The 19,569-nt window shown below is 41.2% G+C and overlaps 2 protein-coding genes across 8 annotated transcripts; one reads left to right on the forward strand and one right to left on the reverse strand.

Annotated features, from left to right (window-relative positions):
• The first annotated feature begins 1,435 nt into the window (after nucleotides 1–1,435).
• LOC106565674 (interferon regulatory factor 6) lies at nucleotides 1,436–9,382 on the forward strand. Of its 2 annotated transcripts, none has more exons than XM_014133039.3 (8): nucleotides 1,436–1,680; nucleotides 2,301–2,483; nucleotides 2,675–2,870; nucleotides 3,938–4,030; nucleotides 4,283–4,531; nucleotides 4,701–5,093; nucleotides 5,839–5,957; nucleotides 7,724–9,382. In XM_014133039.3, the coding sequence occupies exons 2-8, from the start codon at nucleotides 2,310–2,312 to the stop codon at nucleotides 7,958–7,960; spliced, it is 1,461 nt and encodes a 486-aa protein (XP_013988514.1). In that variant the 5' UTR covers nucleotides 1,436–1,680; nucleotides 2,301–2,309; the 3' UTR covers nucleotides 7,961–9,382. The 2 variants fall into 2 exon arrangements, with proteins under 2 accessions (XP_013988514.1, XP_082815385.1); XM_082959259.1 differs by lacking the exon at nucleotides 1,436–1,680 and adding an exon at nucleotides 1,774–1,896.
• Nucleotides 9,249–18,767, reverse strand: LOC106565673 (TRAF3-interacting JNK-activating modulator). Of its 6 annotated transcripts, none has more exons than XM_014133034.3 (13): nucleotides 18,677–18,767; nucleotides 17,872–18,259; nucleotides 16,554–16,692; nucleotides 16,385–16,451; nucleotides 16,248–16,275; nucleotides 15,883–15,912; nucleotides 15,642–15,737; nucleotides 15,048–15,119; nucleotides 14,782–14,922; nucleotides 14,463–14,600; nucleotides 10,028–10,223; nucleotides 9,802–9,893; nucleotides 9,249–9,612 (listed from the first exon to the last, which is right to left on the reverse strand). In XM_014133034.3, exons 2-13 carry the CDS (start codon nucleotides 18,238–18,240, stop codon nucleotides 9,433–9,435), a joined length of 1,548 nt encoding a protein of 515 aa, XP_013988509.2. In that variant the 5' UTR covers nucleotides 18,241–18,259; nucleotides 18,677–18,767; the 3' UTR covers nucleotides 9,249–9,432. The 6 variants fall into 6 exon arrangements, 5 of the variants coding, with proteins under 5 accessions (XP_013988509.2, XP_013988508.2, XP_045547622.1 ...); XM_014133033.3 differs by having other exon boundaries at nucleotides 16,385–16,454; XM_045691666.2 differs by lacking the exon at nucleotides 15,883–15,912.
• Between the last annotated feature and the right edge of the window lie 802 nt (nucleotides 18,768–19,569).

Genomic DNA, 19,569 nt, shown 5'->3' on the forward strand with positions numbered 1-19,569 from the left:
GTGAGTGGCTTCAGTGACTTGACTTCATCATTAATCTAGATAAAATGTGTTTGCATAGTCTGTAGATGGTTTTCATGTTTTTAAGTAGCCTATTTCTTAATAGAGACACAATCCAATATTTGCTTCACTTTGCCCCTGTTTTTCGGTGAGATTACACTTTTATTTTTTCCCATTTCTGTATCACCATCTCAAATTCTAAAGTACACAATAGACGTGGTTTGGAGGCCCACCTCAATTGCCTATGATGTCAGTGAAATGTTTTGGCCCTGAACAATCTGTTCCTTGTTTGGCCATTTCAATGCATTACAGAGAGACAGGAGCTTTGAGACTCTGTGCAGAGCAACATCAAAAACATGGGATGTCCCTCACCTGCCACCTACCCTGAAATATGAAGAAATATAGCCTATCAGTCATTGGTTGAGACCACTGTAATGACATCTAAAGCTAAATTGCAAAATACTGAAAAAAAATGTATTGTATAGACTTCACGTATTTGAATAAAGTAAATAACACTTATTTTCAATTGAATGGCAAAATGTGTTCTTTGCTAATAATGCTTTTTCAGTTGTATTTTCAATTGACCATCAGTCTTAAATCCTTAATCTTGAAACTCTCTCTCTCTCTCACACACACACACACACTTGGGCTATCTGATCTCACTGGCCTATAAATAAATGCACACGTAAGGAAACTGGGGGAAGTCCTCAAGACAAGAGCGCCTCGTGCGGCGAAGACTTCTCGCACCCACACATTGGGAAAAGGCCCGTGGGCAGTTTCTGGGTGTGACTACACCATTAACAAGTGTGTATAGTAGAAATTATCATAATGTACTTGTTACAATGACAGTGTAAATGCGTAAAAGACGCACGGCGTGTGCTAAATTAACATGTTTTAATTAGGCTATAATAAAATGACTGACTGCGCTCCAAACTGCTTATTTCAAATTGCTTTTGAAAACGACAAACATAATTACATAATTTTACAGCATAATAGTCTTCATGGTTTTTATATGGCTCCAAACTGCTTATTTCAAATTGCTTTTGAAAACGACAAACATAATTACATAATTTTACAGCATAATAGTCTTCATGGTTTTTATATGGCTCCAAACTGCTTATTTCAAATTGCTTTTGAAAACGACAAACATAATTACATAATTTTACAGCATAATAGTCTTCATGGTTTTTATATGGCTCCAAACTGCTTATTTCAAATTGCTTTTGAAAACGACAAACATAATTACATAATTTTACAGCATAATAGTTTTCATGGTTTTTATATGGCTAATTTAAAGAACCCATGGCAACAACATTCTAACAAATATTGTGAGTCATTTGCTCATCATGGTCACAAGAAGGCTCCACCGAAAGTAAGCTGTTTTTTTTCACCAGCTGGAAAGGTGTGCCGGGTGCCAAGAATGAAACGTCTGTGACGTCACAGTTCTACCTGAGTTTCGGGAAGGGAGTCGAAAAGGGGTGGCCTGAACTGATTGGGACAAGATTATCAGAATTGTTCTCGCATGATAAGAAGTATACGTGAGTCATACAGTCTACTTTACCTGGATTGCTAAGGACATATAAATTCCAACGTTTTGGAGAATAATATTTCCCTGAAATTGATTGAGGTTCTACTTTCTCCCGGATAGAAAGTAGCCTACTTCCTGGTCACGTTCAACTGCAGGTACGTTTCGCAGCGGTCGCCTACATTTAGTTAGTTTGCAACCTTGAAGTAATTTAAAGTTCGTAACTAGATGGTTATTAGAAATCATTACTAACAATTTATCCGTGACAAGTAGCGTATTTACTGGTCTTTCATATGTTGCTCAAATTTACAGTAAGGGCGAGCGAGGGGTGGCAACTAAGCATCAACAAAAGTCAAAGGTTTATCATAACAAAAGTCAGTAAAGTAATTGCTTGGTGGGGAAAATGTCATTTTATGGTTATGATTTTGGGGTAAATTAATGTAGCAACATTGGACATGGCTTTATTTCCATACTCAACAGACCTGTGAAACATGTCCTGCAGATACACCAGGAGTATCATAAAACCAACCATAATTATGTACTTAGTGGCCCAAGTCTGTTTGGAATCTTGATAGCCATGTAATCTTGGTTATCATGTGCGTACCTGCCTCAATCCAGATGTACCAGCTACATCATGCCCATAGAGCTCACTTTTTTCTTAGTACAGTGCTTTTATTAGAACTGTTTACGTTTTGAAATATCTTGGTCAGGATATCCATATAAGTATACCATATGGATAGTAGATATCTAACCCTCCCATGGTGGCCCCCCTCCCCAGACTGTAAGCATGGCGGTGACCCCGCGGCGTGTTCGGCTCAAGCCCTGGCTAGTGGCCCAGGTGGACAGTGGGCTCTACCCAGGTCTGGTGTGGATCGATCGGGACAACAAGCGCTTCAGGGTCCCCTGGAAACACGCTACGCGCCACACCCCCCAGCATGAGGAAGAGAACACCATCTTTAAGGTTAGTAAAGCAGATATCTGTTACAGCTTGTGAAACAATACATGTAGGTCAGTGGTCACCAACCTTTTCTGAGCTGAGATCACTTTCTGAGTCAAAATGCAAAGCTGAGATCTACTGCTCAGAATAATAGAAAATGTAAAACATGACTTAAAAAATGTTTTCTTCATCTGTCCCCTCTCTCCTTGTATCAGGCCTGGGCAGTGGAGACAGGAAAGTTCCAGGAGGGTATTGATGACCCTGACCCTGCCAAGTGGAAAGCCCAGCTCCGCTGTGCCCTCAACAAGAGCAGAGAGTTCAACCTTGTCTACGATGGCACCAAAGAAGTCCCCATGAACCCCCTGAAGATCTACGATGTCTGTGACATCCCACAGCCCCTCAGTAACCCAGGTAAATGTCCATGGATGACATACAAATACAGTACCAGTCAAAAGTTTGGACACACCTACTCATTCCAGGGTTTTTCTTTATTTGTACAATTTTCTACATTGTAGAATAATAGTGAAGACATCAAAACTATGAAATAACACATATGGAATCATGTAGTGACCTAAAAAGTGTTTAACAAATCAAAATATATTTTAGATTTGACATTCTTCAAAGTAGCCACCGTTTGCCTTGATGACAGCTTTGCACACTATTGGCATTCTTTCAACCAGCTTCATGAGGTAGTCACCTAGAATGCATTTCAATTAACAGGTGTGCCTTGGTAAAAGTTCATTTGTGGAATTTATTTCCTTCTTAATGTGTTTGAGCCAATCAGTTGTGTTGTGACAAGGTAGAGGTGGTATATAGAAGATAGCCCTATTTGGTAAAAGACCAAGCCCATATTATGGCTAGAACAGCTCAAATAATCAAAGAAAAACGACAGTCCATCATTACTTTAAGACATGAAGGTAACAATCCGGAAAATGTCAAGAACTTTTGAAAGTTTCTTCAAGTGCAGTAGCAAAAACCATCAAGCCCTATGATGAAACTGGCTCTCATGAGGACCGCCACAAGAAAGGAAGTTCCAGAGTTACCTCTGCTACCTCATGAAGCTCCTTGATAGAATGCAAAGAGTGGCTACTTTGAAGAATCTCAAATATAAAATGTATTTTGATTTGTTTAACACTTGTTGGTTACTACATGATCCCATATGTGTTATTTCATACTTTTGATGTCTTCACTATTATTCTAGTAATAGTAAAAATAAAGAAAAACCCTTGAATGAGTAGGTGTGTCCAAAATTTTGACTTTAATTGACTTAAAAAAAATGTTTTTAAAGTACAGTTTAACAACAATGATGTTAGTCAATTTTATGTATTTTTAAAAAAAACATTTTATTTAACTAGGCAAGTCGGTTAAGAACAATTTATTATTTACAATGAGGGCCAATGGTAGCAGCTTTGAAGCTTAGTTTGGGATTTGGAATCCCTTGCTCTCTTTTCATTTTCTTTTCATCTCTCTCACATCAGGATCCTCAGACTCTGGGTCCTGGACGCCGAATGACTGTGATGAAGATGAACCAGATACTCCAGAGCCCCTTCCTCCTTATCCAACATCCAACGGTTAGTCATGTCAATTATCTCTTAACGCTCTTATTTGTCCCTCACCAATACTTTTTTTCAGTGATGTTTACCATGTCATTTGTCCTAAACGACACAACAGTTCAGATCTAGCATCCAGATAATGTTTTCCAATTTGCCTGGTCCAAAAACAACTCCCTTTAGTCTGACTTACCCCCTGTTTTAATATCAATATCCCTGTATTGTTTTTGGCATGTCATCTAATCATGCTTTGTTTTCCCCTGTAACGACCAGGCACCAGCCCCACTCTAATGTGGTCTCCTCCGGGGTCAGTATCGCCCCTCCACCCCCCCAGCTGCCCCCCATCAGTTGAAGTGTGGCCCAAAGAGGAGATTAAGCCGTGGCCAAAAGAGGAGCCTTTGGATGTGGAGATGCAGCCCTCCCATGAGGAGATGGCGCCCCCTCCTCCACTTGACATGCCTTCCCTTCCCATGTCTGACATGATGTTTGCCTCCCCAGAGATGTGGATCAGCTCCTTGCCCAGTGAGTACACTACTACACACACACACACTCCTCCATTAGATAAATATAGGACTGCATACATTGATTGTATATAGTATCACAGGAGTTTACCTATAGAGACCAACTAATGAGAGTTCCTCTCTTATTGAATCTTCATGTGTTTCTTTGTCTCTCTCTCTTTCTCCCTCAGTGACAGACCTGGAGGTGCAGTTCCAGTATCGGGGTAAGGAGGTGTGTCCAGCCATGACTGTCAGTAATCCCCAGGGCTGCAGGCTGTTTTACGGGGACCTGGGCCCCATGGTCAACCAGGAGGAGCTGTTTGGCCCTATCAGCCTGGAGCAGCTGAGGTTCCCCTCTACCGAGCACATCGCCAACGACAAGCAGAGGGTCTTCACCAACCGCCTGCTGGACGTCATGGACCGAGGCCTCATCCTGGAGGTCAGCGGCCATGACATCTATGCCGTCCGCCTCTGCCAGTGCAAGGTGTACTGGTCAGGCCCCTGTGCACCCAACCCCAATGCACCCAACCTCATAGAGAGGCAGAGGAAGGTTAAGCTGTTCTGTCTGGAGTCGTTTCTCAGTGGTAAGTACTGACTCCGATCCTACTGACCATTTTAGTATAGATAGACTCTAACCTTCCTACAGCAACAATGTTTTATACCACTCTTCTCAAAGCTTCTTGCCTATCAATATTTTTATATTCTATTAGGCTGGGCCCTTAGAAGGTAGTGTGATAATATGGCATGCACTGAGTGTACAAAACATTAGGAACACCTGTTCTTTCCCTGACAGACTTACTACGTGAAAGCTATGATCCCTTATTGATGTCACTTGTTAAAACCACGTCAATCAGTGTAGATGAAGGGGAGGAGACAGGTATAGAAGTATTTTTAAGCCTTGAGACAATTGAGACAATGATTGTGTATGTGTGTCATTTAGAGGGTAAATGAGCAAGACAAAATATTTACGTGCCTTTGAACAGGGTATGGTATTAGGTGCCAGGCACACTGGTTGGAGTGTGTCAAGAACTGCAATGCTGCTGGGTTTTTCATGCTCAACAGTTTCCTGTGTCTATCAAAAATGGTCCACCACCCAAAGGACATCCAGCCAACTTGACACAACTGTGGGAAGCATTGGAGTCAACAAGGGCCAGCATTCAACACCTTGTAGAGTCCATGCCCTGACGAATTGAGGCTGTTCTGAGGTCAAAAGGGGATGCAACTCAATATTAGGAAGGTGTTCATAATGTTTTGTACACTCAGTTTATGCTGTGAGACTGATTTTCTATGCGATATGATTGTGATTGTTTGTGTTTTTGACGTGTGCAGGTGTAATAGCCCATCAGAGGGGCCAGTCGGCCATTCTTCCTCAGTTCGACATCAACCTGTGCTTTGGAGAGGAGTGGCCTGACAGCAGACCCAGAGAGAGGAAGCTCATCATGGTGCAGGTACAGTGGGGGGAAAAAAGTATTTGATCCCCTGCTGATTTTGTACATTTGCCCACTTACAAAGAAATGATCAGTCTATAATTTGCATAGTAGGTTTATTTGAACAGTGAGAGACAGAATAACAACAAAATAATCCAGAAAAACACGTCAAAAATGTTATAAAATGATTTACATTTTAATGAGGGAAATAAGTATTTGACCCCTCTGCAAAACATGACTTAGTACTTGGTGGCAAAACCCTTGTTGGCAATCAGAGGTCAGACGTTTCTTGTAGTTGGCCACCAGGTTTGCACACATCTCAGGAGGGATTTTGTCCCACTCCTCTTTGCAGATCTTCTCCAAGTAATTAAGGTTTCGAGGCTGACGTTTGGCAACTCGAACCTTCAGCTCCCTCCATAGATTTTCTATGGGATTAAGGTCTGGAGACTGGCTAGGCCACTCCAGGACCTTAATGTGCTTCTTCTTGAGCCACTCCTTTGTTGCCTTGGCCGTGTGTTTTGGGTCATTGTCATGCTGGAATACCCATCCACGACCCATTTTCAATGCCCTGGCTGAGGGAAGGAGGTTCTCTCCCAAGATTTGACGGTATATGGTCCTGTCCATCGTCCCTTTGATGCGGTGAAGTTGTCCTGTCCCCTTAGCAGAAAAACACCCCCAAAGCATAATGTTTCCACCTCCATGTTTGACGGTGGAGATGGTGTTCTTGGGGTCATAGGCAGCATTCCTCCTCCTCCAAACACGGCGAGTTGAGTTGATGTCTAAGAGCTCCATTTTGGTCTCATCTGACCACAACACTTTCACCCAGTTGTCCTCTGAGTCATTCAGATGTTCATTGGCAAACTTCAGACGGGCATGTATATGTATTCTTGAGCAGGGGGACCTTGCGGGCGCTGCAGGATTTCAGTCCTTCACGGCGTAGTGTGTTACCAATTGTTTTCTTGGTGACTATGGTCCCAGCTGCCTTGAGATCATTGACAAGATCCTCCCGTGTAGTTCTGGGCTGATTCCTCACCGTTCTCATGATCATTGCAACTCCACGAGGTGAGATCTTGCATGGAGCCCCAGGCTGAGGGAGATTGACAGTTATTTTGTGTTTCTTCCATTTGCGAATAATCGCACCAAATGTTGTCACCTTCTCACCAAGCTGCTTGGCGATGGTCTTGTAGCCCATTCCAGCCTTGTGTAGGTCTACAATCTTGTCCCTGACATCCTTGGAGAGCTCTTTGGTCTTGGCCATGGTGGAGAGTTTGGAATCTGATTGATTGCTTCTGTGGACAGGTGTCTTTTTTACAGGTAACAAGCTGCGGTTAGGAGCACTCCCTTTAAGAGTGTGCTCCTAATCTCAGCTCATACCTGTATAAAAGACAGCTGGGAGCCAGAAATCTTTCTGATTGAGAGGGGGTCAAATACTTATTTCCCTCATTAAAATGCAAATCAATTTATAACATTTCTGGCATGTGTTTTTCTGGATATTTTTGTTGTTATTCTGTCTCTCACTGTTCAAATAAACCTACCATTAAAATTATAGACTGATCTTTTCTTTGTCAGTGGGCAAACCATACAAAATCAGCAGGGGATCAAATACTTTTTTCCCTCACTGTAGGTAGTCCCCCACTGTATGAGCCCGTCTTTGTATCAAGATGTTTCATGCAATGAATCATAGAAAATGAATTAAACATTTGTTTTTCATTATTTTAAAATGTATGTTTTGCTGTTGAGTCCCTTCACTGTAACTGACTCATCTTTGGCCCTCTGCTCCCCTCCAGATCATCCCTGTGGTAGCACGTATGATCACTGAGATGTTCTCAGGTGACTGCATGCGCTCCTTCGACAGCGGCAGCGTGCGCCTGCAGATCTCCATCCCGGACATCAAGGACAACATCGTTACCCACCTGAAGCAGCTGTACCGCCTGCTGCAGACCCACCAGGGCCAGGAGGGCTGGCCTCAGGCTCTGCCCCCTGGGGCTGGCATGAGCCTGCCCCAGGCCCTGCATGCCCAGTGAAGCTACCCAGTCCACCATGGTCCTACCAGGCCAGTCAGTCTCATACACAGCTCTGTCTGGACACTGTCTCCTTACTGCTGCCTCTACTGCTGGGTCATGTGGGGACCTGTAGTCAGCAAGCTAGTACTTATGTTTATAGAGGCGTGTTAATCCGAATAGGAAGAGGGATTGCTTCAGTTTAGCCTTTTTCCGTTCTTTTACTATTATGTTCTCTGAGAGGAGCCATGTATATATTGTGGTAAATGCTGCTAAACAGGCCCTGTAAGACTACAACTGTGGCAGTCAGTAAAACATGGTGTGCCCGTGGCCTTGTACTCAATATGAATAGAACTAGAGGAGCATTGGATGGCATTATGGGCAAAAGTCCTGTCGGCTGCAAGGCAACATTGAACATAGTCAATGAGTTACAGGCATAACCCTTGACCCCATGTTACACAATACCAGTCAGTGATCAAGCTGTGTCCTGGTCCTTGTTGTTCATGTCATTTTGTCTACTACCTGTTTTTAACCCATGAAGAATATGTTTGAGTGCTAAAGCTAGATATTTATATATTTTTTTTTCTTTTGGAGAAAAAACATGCAAGTGGATAATCCATTATGTGAACTTTTATGATACACACTTTAATAGTTATCTTTCCTTTCTATTGGTTATTATACATTTGTATCTCATCATGACTGCTGAGATCCATTCTAACTGTTCCTGCAAGATATGTGAACAGTATCCTATACCCTTTACTTGTTTGTTTATGTTAATACTAGTAGATAAGATCAGGTAAAGGTAGATGATGCGGTGAACCAAATGGATTGTTTATTTTCTGATAGACCTTATCCCCATGTATAGCCTCCATTTATAACTTTATGGAATTTAAACCATTTGTTTTGGTCTATGAAATTAGTATAAGTGGTGTCGCTGCACTTTTGGGAGTAAATGGAGTCTTATGCTTAGATTGCATTTAATTTTTCAATAACTTTTATCCTCCTAATGATTTGTATTTTCAATTTTTTGTGAAAAATGCCCATAACTAGGCAAGTGATCTTTTTATTTTTTTTTATTTTTATTTTTTTTATGAAGCAAATCAGCAATGTAATGTATTCAGTAATGAAAAAGGGTTTAATTCAAATTGACAAAAAGTTATACCCGCAAGTGTTTTATTCACTGGTATTTTATGTCAGTTTTACTGTCTAGTTATAAAAGTGGTTGTGTGTCAACTATACTGAGGCCATATGTATTTGATTATTATGAAAGGATGAAACACATATGCATGAAAATGATGTAGTAACCATAAAATGCATAAGAAATACAAATTTACTTCAAGATTACATTTTCAATGGATGATAAATATCCTTCGCTATAATGTTGACTGAGCTATACAGATAACATTTAAAAGTAAAATGCAATAAACATATTTCTCAAAACCCTCAGAGCAAGTTCTTCAGAGTTTTGTCCAGTTCCCAGGTCTTGTCATATGGGCCTATAGCAATGCTGAGGTAATGTCATAGAGATACTTCTCTGTGCGTTCTTGTAGTACTTGGTAAAGTTCCCACAGCTGTTTCCTTCTTGTGGCGATATCGGCCAATAACAACGTCAAAATGGCTGCCACCGTGACTACCAGGAATAGAGACAGCAGGATAAACCAGGGACAACAGCGTCTCTTGTTGGAAAAAAAGAAAGATTCCATCAGTATCAAGATAATATAGGACTAAAATCAAGCAGAGCCAATAAACATGTTGGAGACATACAGCATGAAGACAGTGGGGACAAACATTGACATAAATGCTATGATGGTGCTCTGGGTTTGACATGATTAAGATGAGAAAGTGAATTGTAGATATATTCGGACCTCTCTCCTATGGATGTTGGTTTCCATCATGCTTTGCTTCGTGTTGCTGTGGTGTGACATAGCTGGATGAAACTGCTCATCTAAGGGATGCTCTAGTGATGAGTTTAACACATTTATAGACCAATAAATATCATGGTTAAAATAGAAGTTGAAACTCCTTTACCTACTACTACAGTAACACAATCCAACAGTTTTTTTCTGCTAGTGGGTGTGTAATATACTACACCTATGGAGTCCTGTTGCCGTCCTTTGACAATCTCCTGCTGTTTCTTGGTGTCTTCCTGCTGCTGTCTCCATGTGTCTTGTGTCCTGCAGGTGTGCAGGTTGTGCTCTAGAAGGCTGATGTTGAGGTGGAGCTCAGCCTCAGTGTGTTGGTGCTGCAGCAGCTGGCTCTTCAGAGTGGCCTCCTGTCCTTTCACTCCCTGGATGGATGCACAGGGAAATACATGATGGTGCTGTATTTAGATATCTTATGTCACTCTAACAACAGATCAGTGCTGTGTGTGTGCGTGGGGGATTCTCATGAAACCAGTTTTAACCATGTCAGTAGCAAATTGAGTTACAAAACAATGATGCATCTGCAAAAATCAACTAACAACTAACATTCTAAAGACTAAGATGCCGAGTTTATGGCACAGTGTCTTATTTTAAATATATGGTACATTTTCGCCTAAATTTCGTACATTTTCACTCCAAATTATCATTACCGAAATGCGCCCGGATTCAATTCTCGTGTAAATTTATACAATTTTACTTTAGAGAAACACAGCTTATTTGAATAAAACACAAAAATTGTGTCCATAAATTAGTATAGCCTTTTTATGATTTATCTTTAATATTAAACTATTATATAGTAGTTTTAACTATAATAACATTAAACTGGAATATTTATTACGTAAAAACACAGTGTTTGTGAACATTTGTCATCACCATAACACTTTTTCAAGTTCCTGTAAAAACTCCAAACAGTTTATAATTCACCCATGATGAATCATCTAGAGCAGGGGTTCCCAAACATTTTCAATCAGGCAATGGGAACATCCTGCGCCCCCCACGTCTATTTCCATGGGCACAAGCAATGTTTTTCCAGGTTTTAAAGCTTATTTCCTGCAATTCTACATATTTTGTTATGAGGTGCAGAGAACATTTAGCAATTTTAAAGCTAATTCTCTTGCAATTCTATACATTTTGCCATGTCTAATGTGTATTTATGTGATATTTTAGTGACTCAAACATTGTAACAAAATCTATGGGCTAAAAAACATTAGCTGACATGGGTTATAAAATGACAAGAGGAAAACTGATGATGCACTACCAAATTTCCGAATTGCACCTTGTGCATTCTGCTATTACAACATCGTTTTTTTCGTGGGGGTGGGGGTGCGCCGCCCCCTCCCGACCCCTCTTGGCGCGTCCCACAGTTTGGGTACCACTGATCTAGAGGAGTAGTTATTAGATGAGCACAAGATAATTTAATATCTTCCCTTATATGCCTTCAGAATGAGGTTCTTCTACTCAAACACCCCCGTTACCCCATTTGACCTTCTCATTACCGAAACGGCTAAAAATCCCAAATTGGAAAAAAGTCAGAGGACCATAACCTTACAACCATGGTAGCATGAATAGGCTTCAGTGATGGGGTCAATTTTTTGCTGACTCATAATGTCTGTCTCATATTATTTGCAGATTAAACTAAGGGCCTCTCATTACTAAAACACACATTTCTCAATACCATGTTATTTTCAGGTCCATTTCGGTAATGAGAACCATAATATCGGTTATGATAATAAGCTCATTCTAATGTATAGTCAATGGGTGTGCTATGCTGGGAACTTATTTAATAGGATAAGTAATCTATAACTTTTTAAACATCAGTTATTTGATTAAGCAGGATTTGTCAAGAAATAATAAACCCCATTTAATCTTAGCCTTGGAGTTTGTTTCAGCAAAGAGCAACTTAAAGGAGGAAATCCCCCATTTTGACGTGTACCTGTTTTCACACTTACCTGTAATGGTGTTTGATATCCGAAGACAGCTTTTGGTTCTTATCTGACATATTTAGATACTTTATAGGCATATATTATTGTGTTATGTCATTTGCTCATTCAATCCAGAAATACATACATATACACTGCTCAAAAAAATAAAGGGAACACTTAAACAACACATCCTAGATCTGAATGAAATAAATAATCTTATTAAATACTTTTTTCTTTACATAGTTGAATGTGCTGACAACAAAATCACACAAAAATAATCAATGGAAATCCAATTTATCAACCCATGGAGGTCTGGATTTGGAGTCACACTCAAAATTAAAGTGGAAAACCACACTACAGGCTGATCCAACTTTGATGTAATGTCCTTAAAACAAGTCAAAATGAGGCTCAGTGGTGTGTGTGGCCTCCACGTGCCTGTATGACCTCCCTACAACGCCTGGGCATGCTGCTGATGAGGTGGCAGATGGTCTCCTCCACATCTCCTGATGTACTGGCCTGTCTCCTGGTAGCGCCTCCATGCTCTGGACACTACACTGACAGACACAGCAAACCTTCTTGCCACAGCTCGCATTGATGTGCCATCCTGGATGAGCTGCACTACCTGAGCCACTTGTGTGGGTTGTAGACTCCGTCTCATGCTACCACTAGAGTGAAAGCACCGCCAGCATTCAAAAGTGACCAAAACATCCGCCAGGAAGCATAGGAACTGAGAAGTGGTCTATGGTCTCCACCTGCAGAACCACTCCTTTATTGGGGGTGTCTTGCTTATTGCCTATAATTTCCACCTGTTGTCTATTCCATTTGCACAACAGCATGTGAAATTTATTGTCAATCAGTGTTGCTTCCTAAGTGGACAGTTTGATTTCACAGAAGTGTGATTGACTTGGAGTAACATTGTGTTGTTTAAGTGTTCCCTTTATTTTTTTGAGCAGAACACTTAAACAACACATCCTAGATCTGAATGAAATAAATAATCTTATTAAATACTTTTTTCTTTACATAGTTGAATGTGCTGAAAACAAAATCACACAAAAATAATCAATGGAAATCCAATTTATCAACCCATGGAGGTCTGGATTTGGAGTCACACTCAAAATTAAAGTGGAAAACCACACTACAGGCTGATCCAACTTTGATGTAATGTCCTTAAAACAAGTCAAAATGAGGCTCAGTAGTGTGTGTGGCCTCCACGTGCCTGTATGACCTCCCTACAATGCCTGGGCATGCTCCTGATGAGGTGGCGGATGGTCTCCTGAGGGATCTCCTCCCAGACCTGGACTAAAGCATCCGCCAACTCCTGGACAGTCTGTGGTGCAACGTGGCGTTGGTGGATGGAGCGAGACATGATGTCCCAGATGTGCTCAATTGGATTCAGGTCTGGGGAACGGGCGGGCCAGTCCATAGCATCAATGCCTTCCACTTGCAGGAACTGCTGACACACTCCAGCCACATGAGGTCTAGCATTGTCTTGCATTAGGAGGAACCCAGGGCCAACCGCACCAGTATATGGTCTCACAAGGGGTCTGAGGATCTCATCTCGGTACCTAATGGCAGTCAGGCTACCTCTGGCGAGCACATGGAGGGCTGTGCGGCCCCCCAAAGAAATGCCACCCACACCATGACTGACCCACCGCCAAACCGGTCATGCTGGAGGATGTTGCAGGTAGCAGAACGTTCTCCACGGCGTCTCCAGACTCTGTCACGTCTGTCACATGTGCTCAATGTGAACCTGCTTTCATCTGTGAAGAGCACAGGGCGCCAGTGGCGAATTTGCCAATCTTGGTGTTCTCTGGCAAATGCCAAACGTCCTGCACGGTGTTGGGCTGTAAGCACAACCCCCACCTGTGGACGTCGGGTCCTCATACCACCCTCATGGAGTCTGTTTCTTACCGTTTGAGCAGACACATGCACATTTGTGGCCTGCTGGAGGTCGTTTTGCAGGGCTCTGGCAGTGCTTCTCCTGCTCCTTCTTGCACAAAGGCGGAGGTAGCGGTCCTGCTGCTGGGTTGTTGCCTTCCTACGGCCTCCTCCACGTCTCCTGATGTACTGGCCTGTCTCCTGGTAGCGCCTCCATGCTCTGGACACTACGCTGACATACACAGCAAACCTTCTTGCCACAGCTCGCATTGATGTGCCATCCTGGATGAGCTGCACTACCTGAGCCACTTGTGTGGGTTGTAGACTCCGTCTCATGCTACCACTAGAGTGAAAGCACCGCCAGCATTCAAAAGTGACCAAAACATCAGCCAGGAAGCATAGGAACTGAGAAGTGGTCTGTGGTCCCCACCTGCAGAACCACTCCTTTATTGGGGGTGTCTTGCTAATTGCCTATAATTTCCACCTGTTGTCTATTCCATTTGCACAACAGCATGTGAAATTTATTGTCAATCAGTGTTGCTTCCTAAGTGGACAGTTTGATTTCACAGAAGTGTGATTGACTTGGAGTTACATTGTGTTGTTTAAGTGTTCCCTTTATTTTTTTTAGCAGTGTATATATATATATATATATATATATATATATATATATAGATATATATAGATATATATATATAGATATATATATATATATATATATATATATCTGTATGTATGTATGTATGTATGTATGTATGTATGTATGTATGTATGTATGTATGTATGTATGTATGTGTGTGTGTGTACCTCGAGCTGGCTCTGTAATAGGTTTATATTGTCTATGTTCTGCACCAGAGACTTCCTCATCTGGGTGCATTTGATCCTCTCCTCCTCATAGCGCTCTCTCCACTGTGATGACTGAACCTGTGCTGTCTGCAGTGCCATCTAGGGACACACAAAATACACATGCGGTGAAACTGTCCTAAGATGTCCCTTCTTATTCATTCGAAACTCTAAGAATCTCTTATTTCTCAAATTGAGTCACATAAATGTAATTAATCATGACTGTAATAGAACACAGTGCTATTTTGTGTGATCCAGAATGCAGCCCTGTCTGACCCCGTACCTCCAGGCTGTGAGCCCTGTCCTGAGCCTTGTTCGTCTGGTCAGTGACCCTCTGGAGCACGGCTACAGCCATCTCCTCCACCTCCTGCCTCTGCTGCTCTGACTGTAGAAGCAGCATCTTGGCTCCATCCCTAGACAGCCTCTGAGAGAAACAGAGGACGAGTCAGTAAAATGATGATTGCTCTTTGTGATTTCAGCCTGGTGGTGATTTTGTCTGAGCATCCATATACTGTAAGTCATAGGTACAGACGGTGTTCCTGAACACACCTGTCCACAGATCTTCAGCTGTGACTCTAGTGCCCCAATCTTTACCTTCATCCTGTCCTCTTTACAACAGATCTGTGAGGGTAGAGAAAGATGAGACGTGTGAGAGAGATGAAACATGTTGACAGTCAGGTAGAAAGACCGAAAAGCAGATAGCAACTACCGTAGTAGACGGTGGCAAACGCCTCATGTGCCATTTCATTTCTCTCTGTACATTTCTCGTGTTTCTCTCTCAGCTTCTCAGTGACAGGATGCAGTGTAGACCACAGCTCCTCCAGTAGAATAATGGTGGAAACGCTGTGAACTTGTCTCTGAAACCACAGCCTTTTTTAAACTAGATCACTGAACCAAACACAGTGTTACACCTAATTTAGAGAAGTGATGGACCAGACACCTTAAGGACCCTATGCCACAACACAACAGTTGCCCAGAACATTAACCTACTGTCCAAACTTTATGGCAGTCCCTTCATGAAACAGAGTATGGTACAGAAATACAGTAATTCAATGTGCATACATGAGTATGATTGAGAGCTAGGTAAAGGTAGAGGCACATTTGTGGACATCACATCAGTGTGTAAGAGATCCAGGTCCTAACCTTCCAGACATTGTCCTGTGAGAGCAGTATAGTAGAGGTGGTGTGCTGCAGTAGAGACAGCTTCTGTTTCAGAGAATCTTCTCGCCACAGAGCCTCCTATGGAAAGAGATGCACCATAATACAAGTGAGGTTGAGGTTTGTACTAAAAGGCATGTCTCAATTATATGGATTATCATTCTAGATTCAAATATGTTAGCTTCTTTGCATTAATCTAAGGAGTCAGCAGAGCAGGATTCCACACCTGTAGATACTCTGCAAGTTGAAGAAGGTCCTAGATAGAGGACGGAGAGAGAGACAGAGAGAGAGTGAGGGCGTTTTCACAATAAGCATAAAATATATTCCCAACGTGGAGCAAGGAGGGACATCATATACAGTATATTGTTATTATGGGTGGGGAACCATGTATGTCTCACACACCCACAAGAGTTCAAATATATAATAACATCAACCGTACGTTGCTATGCAACACAACTGATAGTGATGTCTTTTGTCAGAATGATGAATGATAATGTAGACGGAAACTGTGACTCATTGCTGTGGCTCATATTTGAAGGAGAAAATACATTGAAATCTAGTACAGAGATCTAGTACATCAGAGTTACTTACTGCCTCATTCACGGTGATATAGCCATGCCTGTGAATGATAGGGAGTGGGGGTCAGAGGTCAAAGTGTTATAATTGAAAGATAAGCAGTTCAACAGATCAGTGTCTTCATGTAAAGGTCAGTCGCTTACTGTGCTTACTCTGTCTGACAGAAAGCATTCCTCTGGTGGAGCTGATTGCTTACTAGGCCACTCTTCTCCTGTTGAACTACTAACAGGGAGAGAGGAAGATAATAAAGTTCACCAACAAACTCAAAGCCAAAAAAGTATGTTGAAATTGAAATACCAAAATAAGAGTTCCATATTTGACCTCTATCTCTGATATCCATACACTTCCTTAGTGTAGGTTGCTGTGAAGTGTGAGAGAATGTCTGTGAGAAGCCAGAGTGATGCTGCCCTGTTTTGTTTTGCCCTCCTGTCCCTTGTGGTGGTGAGGTGATCCCCGATGCCTGATGAAACAGTTTTCCAACTGTGACACACCTTTTTTGTGTTTGACAAAACCAAATATTCCAGTATTTGTGTATAACAGACATATAATAACACAATGTCATACGGGTAATGTGTATTATTATGTCATACAGGTAATGTGTATTATTATGTCATACAGGTAATATGTATTATTATGTCATACAGGTAATGTGTATTATTATGTCATACAGGTAATATGTATTATTATGTCATACAGGTAATGTGTATTATTATGTCATACAGGTAATGTGTATTATTATGTCATACAGGTAATGTGTATTATTATGTCATACAGGTAATATGTATTATTATGTCATACGGGTAATGTGTATTATTATGTCATACAGGTAATGTGTATTATTATGTCATACAGGTAATGTGTATTATTATGTCACACAGGTAATGTGTATTATTATGTCACACGGGTAATGTGTATTATTATGTCATACAGGTAATGTGTATTATTATGTCATACAGGTAATGTGTATTATTATGTCATACAGGTAATGTGTATTATTATGTCATAAAGGTCATGTGTATTATTATGTCACACAGGTAATGTGTATTATTATGTCACACAGGTAATGTGTATTATTATGTCATAAAGGTCATGTGTATTATTATGTCATACAGGTAATATGTATTATTATGTCATACAGGTAATGTGTATTATTATGTCACACGGGTAATGTGTATTATTATGTCATACAGGTAATGTGTATTATTATGTCATACAGTTTATGTATTATTATGTCATACGGGTAATGTGTATTATTATGTCACACAGGTAATGTGTATTATTATGTCATACAGGTAATGTGTATTATTATGTCATACAGTTTATGTATTATTATGTCATACGGGTAATGTGTATTATTATGTCATACAGGTAATGTGTATTATTATGTCACACGGGTAATGTGTATTATTATGTCATACAGGTAATGTGTATTATTATGTCATACAGTTTATGTATTATTATGTCATACGGGTAATGTGTATTATTATGTCATACAGGTAATGTGTATTATTATGTCACACGGGTAATGTGTATTATTATGTCATAAAGGTCATGTGTATTATTATGTCACACGGGTGATGTGTATCATTATGTCACACGGGTGATGTGTATTATTATGTCATACAGGTCATGTGTTTACCTTCCTGATGGAGTGTACATCTGGCCAGGTGATCCCCAGTTCCTCTGCTGATATAAGGGACTGTCTGTGGATAAGAGGCACTCTCTGCCTGTTGGTCCTCATCGTGACTTTGGTCTCCTTATTTGAGTCCTTTTCATCTGCCTGAGGAGTGGCAGCCTGGACAAACTGTCTCCTTCTCTGAAACTCCATCTGTCTTTTATGCTGCATTTCACTCTTCCAGTCGGCCTCCAGCTTGTGTCCTGGGCTGCGACATGTCGTCACATTGTTGCGATCTCTCAAGAACTCATGTTTTGCTGCCCGTTGTTCCAGCTTTTGGTCATAACTCTCCATCTGAGGTCGTCTCCTCCTGAGGTTTTTTGGGATATTCATTTTGGTAGCTGAACTTTAACTGCAGGATTCAGAATAAGACATTAGTATCAGTCCATCAGGTTCTTCAAAGAAAGCATGATTGGTTCTGGGTGTGTCAAAACAGGATGCAGTGCATTCAGCTTTGAGGTGAGATAAATTAAGAAAGCAAGCATGACTTTCGGTATGAATAAATTAAAGAAATGAAGCCTGATATTCAAACACCTGCGGTATAAAGTCCTACTTTATGTATGTGAAGCATGAGTAATGCTTCGCCATAATCACAAACTAGCTGTAGTGTACGAGAAGGCTGCTGAGAAGCCTGCTGACTCAAAGCTGAGATACGGATCACTAACAATATAAGGAAACACCAGGAGGCAGATACATGACCAAAATCACAAAACATTTCCTCCACAGATGAAGCCTTGTAAGTGTGATCATAGGAGTAGCAAAAACAAACCTGAACACAGTCAATGTTGCTCTATCGCGTCTCAACGTCTGTCTTCTTTGAATTCACTAACTGTTACTTCTGACTCTCTTTCATAACAGGAAATGAGAGAAACCACACTGCTGTTCCTCTATAATGACGCCCCACATTGCATCCTCACACTGGCATCACACATGGGAAAAGCATAAGAGAAGTGACAGTGGTAGGAAACTCACATTTTGAGATGTGGTGTGGGAGAGTTGTAGGTCTGCAGAATTTAGTGGTACTGTGGCTAGTGATAAGCCCAAGCTTATAGTGTGCCACAAGGTATTTGTTTAGAATATGTACAAACTTTGAGCCACGTTTCACATTTCCAGGTTGTTCTCAACTGACTCTGATGTACAGTGCATTTGGAAAGTATTCAGACCACTTGACTTGATTTTTTCCAAATTTATTGTAGAATTGATAAAAAACTAAATAATCCTCATTAATCTACACACAATACCCCATAATGGCAAAGCAAAAATAGGTTTTTAGAAATTTTTGCAAATGGATTAAAACTTGAAAACTGAAATCTGTCCCGAAGCCACTCCTGTGTTGGCTGTGTGATTATGGTTATTGTCCTGTTGGAAGGTGAACCTTCCCCCCAGTCTGAGGTCCTGAGCGCTCTGGAGCAGGTTTTCATCAAGGATCTCTCTGTACTTTGCTCCGTTCATCTTTCCCTCAATCCTGACTAGTCTCCCGGTCCCTGCCGCTGAAAAACATCCCCACAGCATGATGCTGCCAACACCATACTTCACCGTAGGGATGGTGCCAGGTTTCCCCCAGACATGACACTTGGCATTCAATCTTGGTTTCATCTTGTTTTTCATGGTCTGAGAGTTCTTTAGGTGCATTTTGTCATACTCCAAGTGGGCTGTCATGTG

The sequence above is a fragment of the Salmo salar genome, chromosome 12 (genome assembly GCF_965601325.2).
Source record: "Salmo salar chromosome 12, fSalSal1, whole genome shotgun sequence".
Classification (NCBI taxonomy): domain Eukaryota; kingdom Metazoa; phylum Chordata; class Actinopteri; order Salmoniformes; family Salmonidae; genus Salmo; species Salmo salar.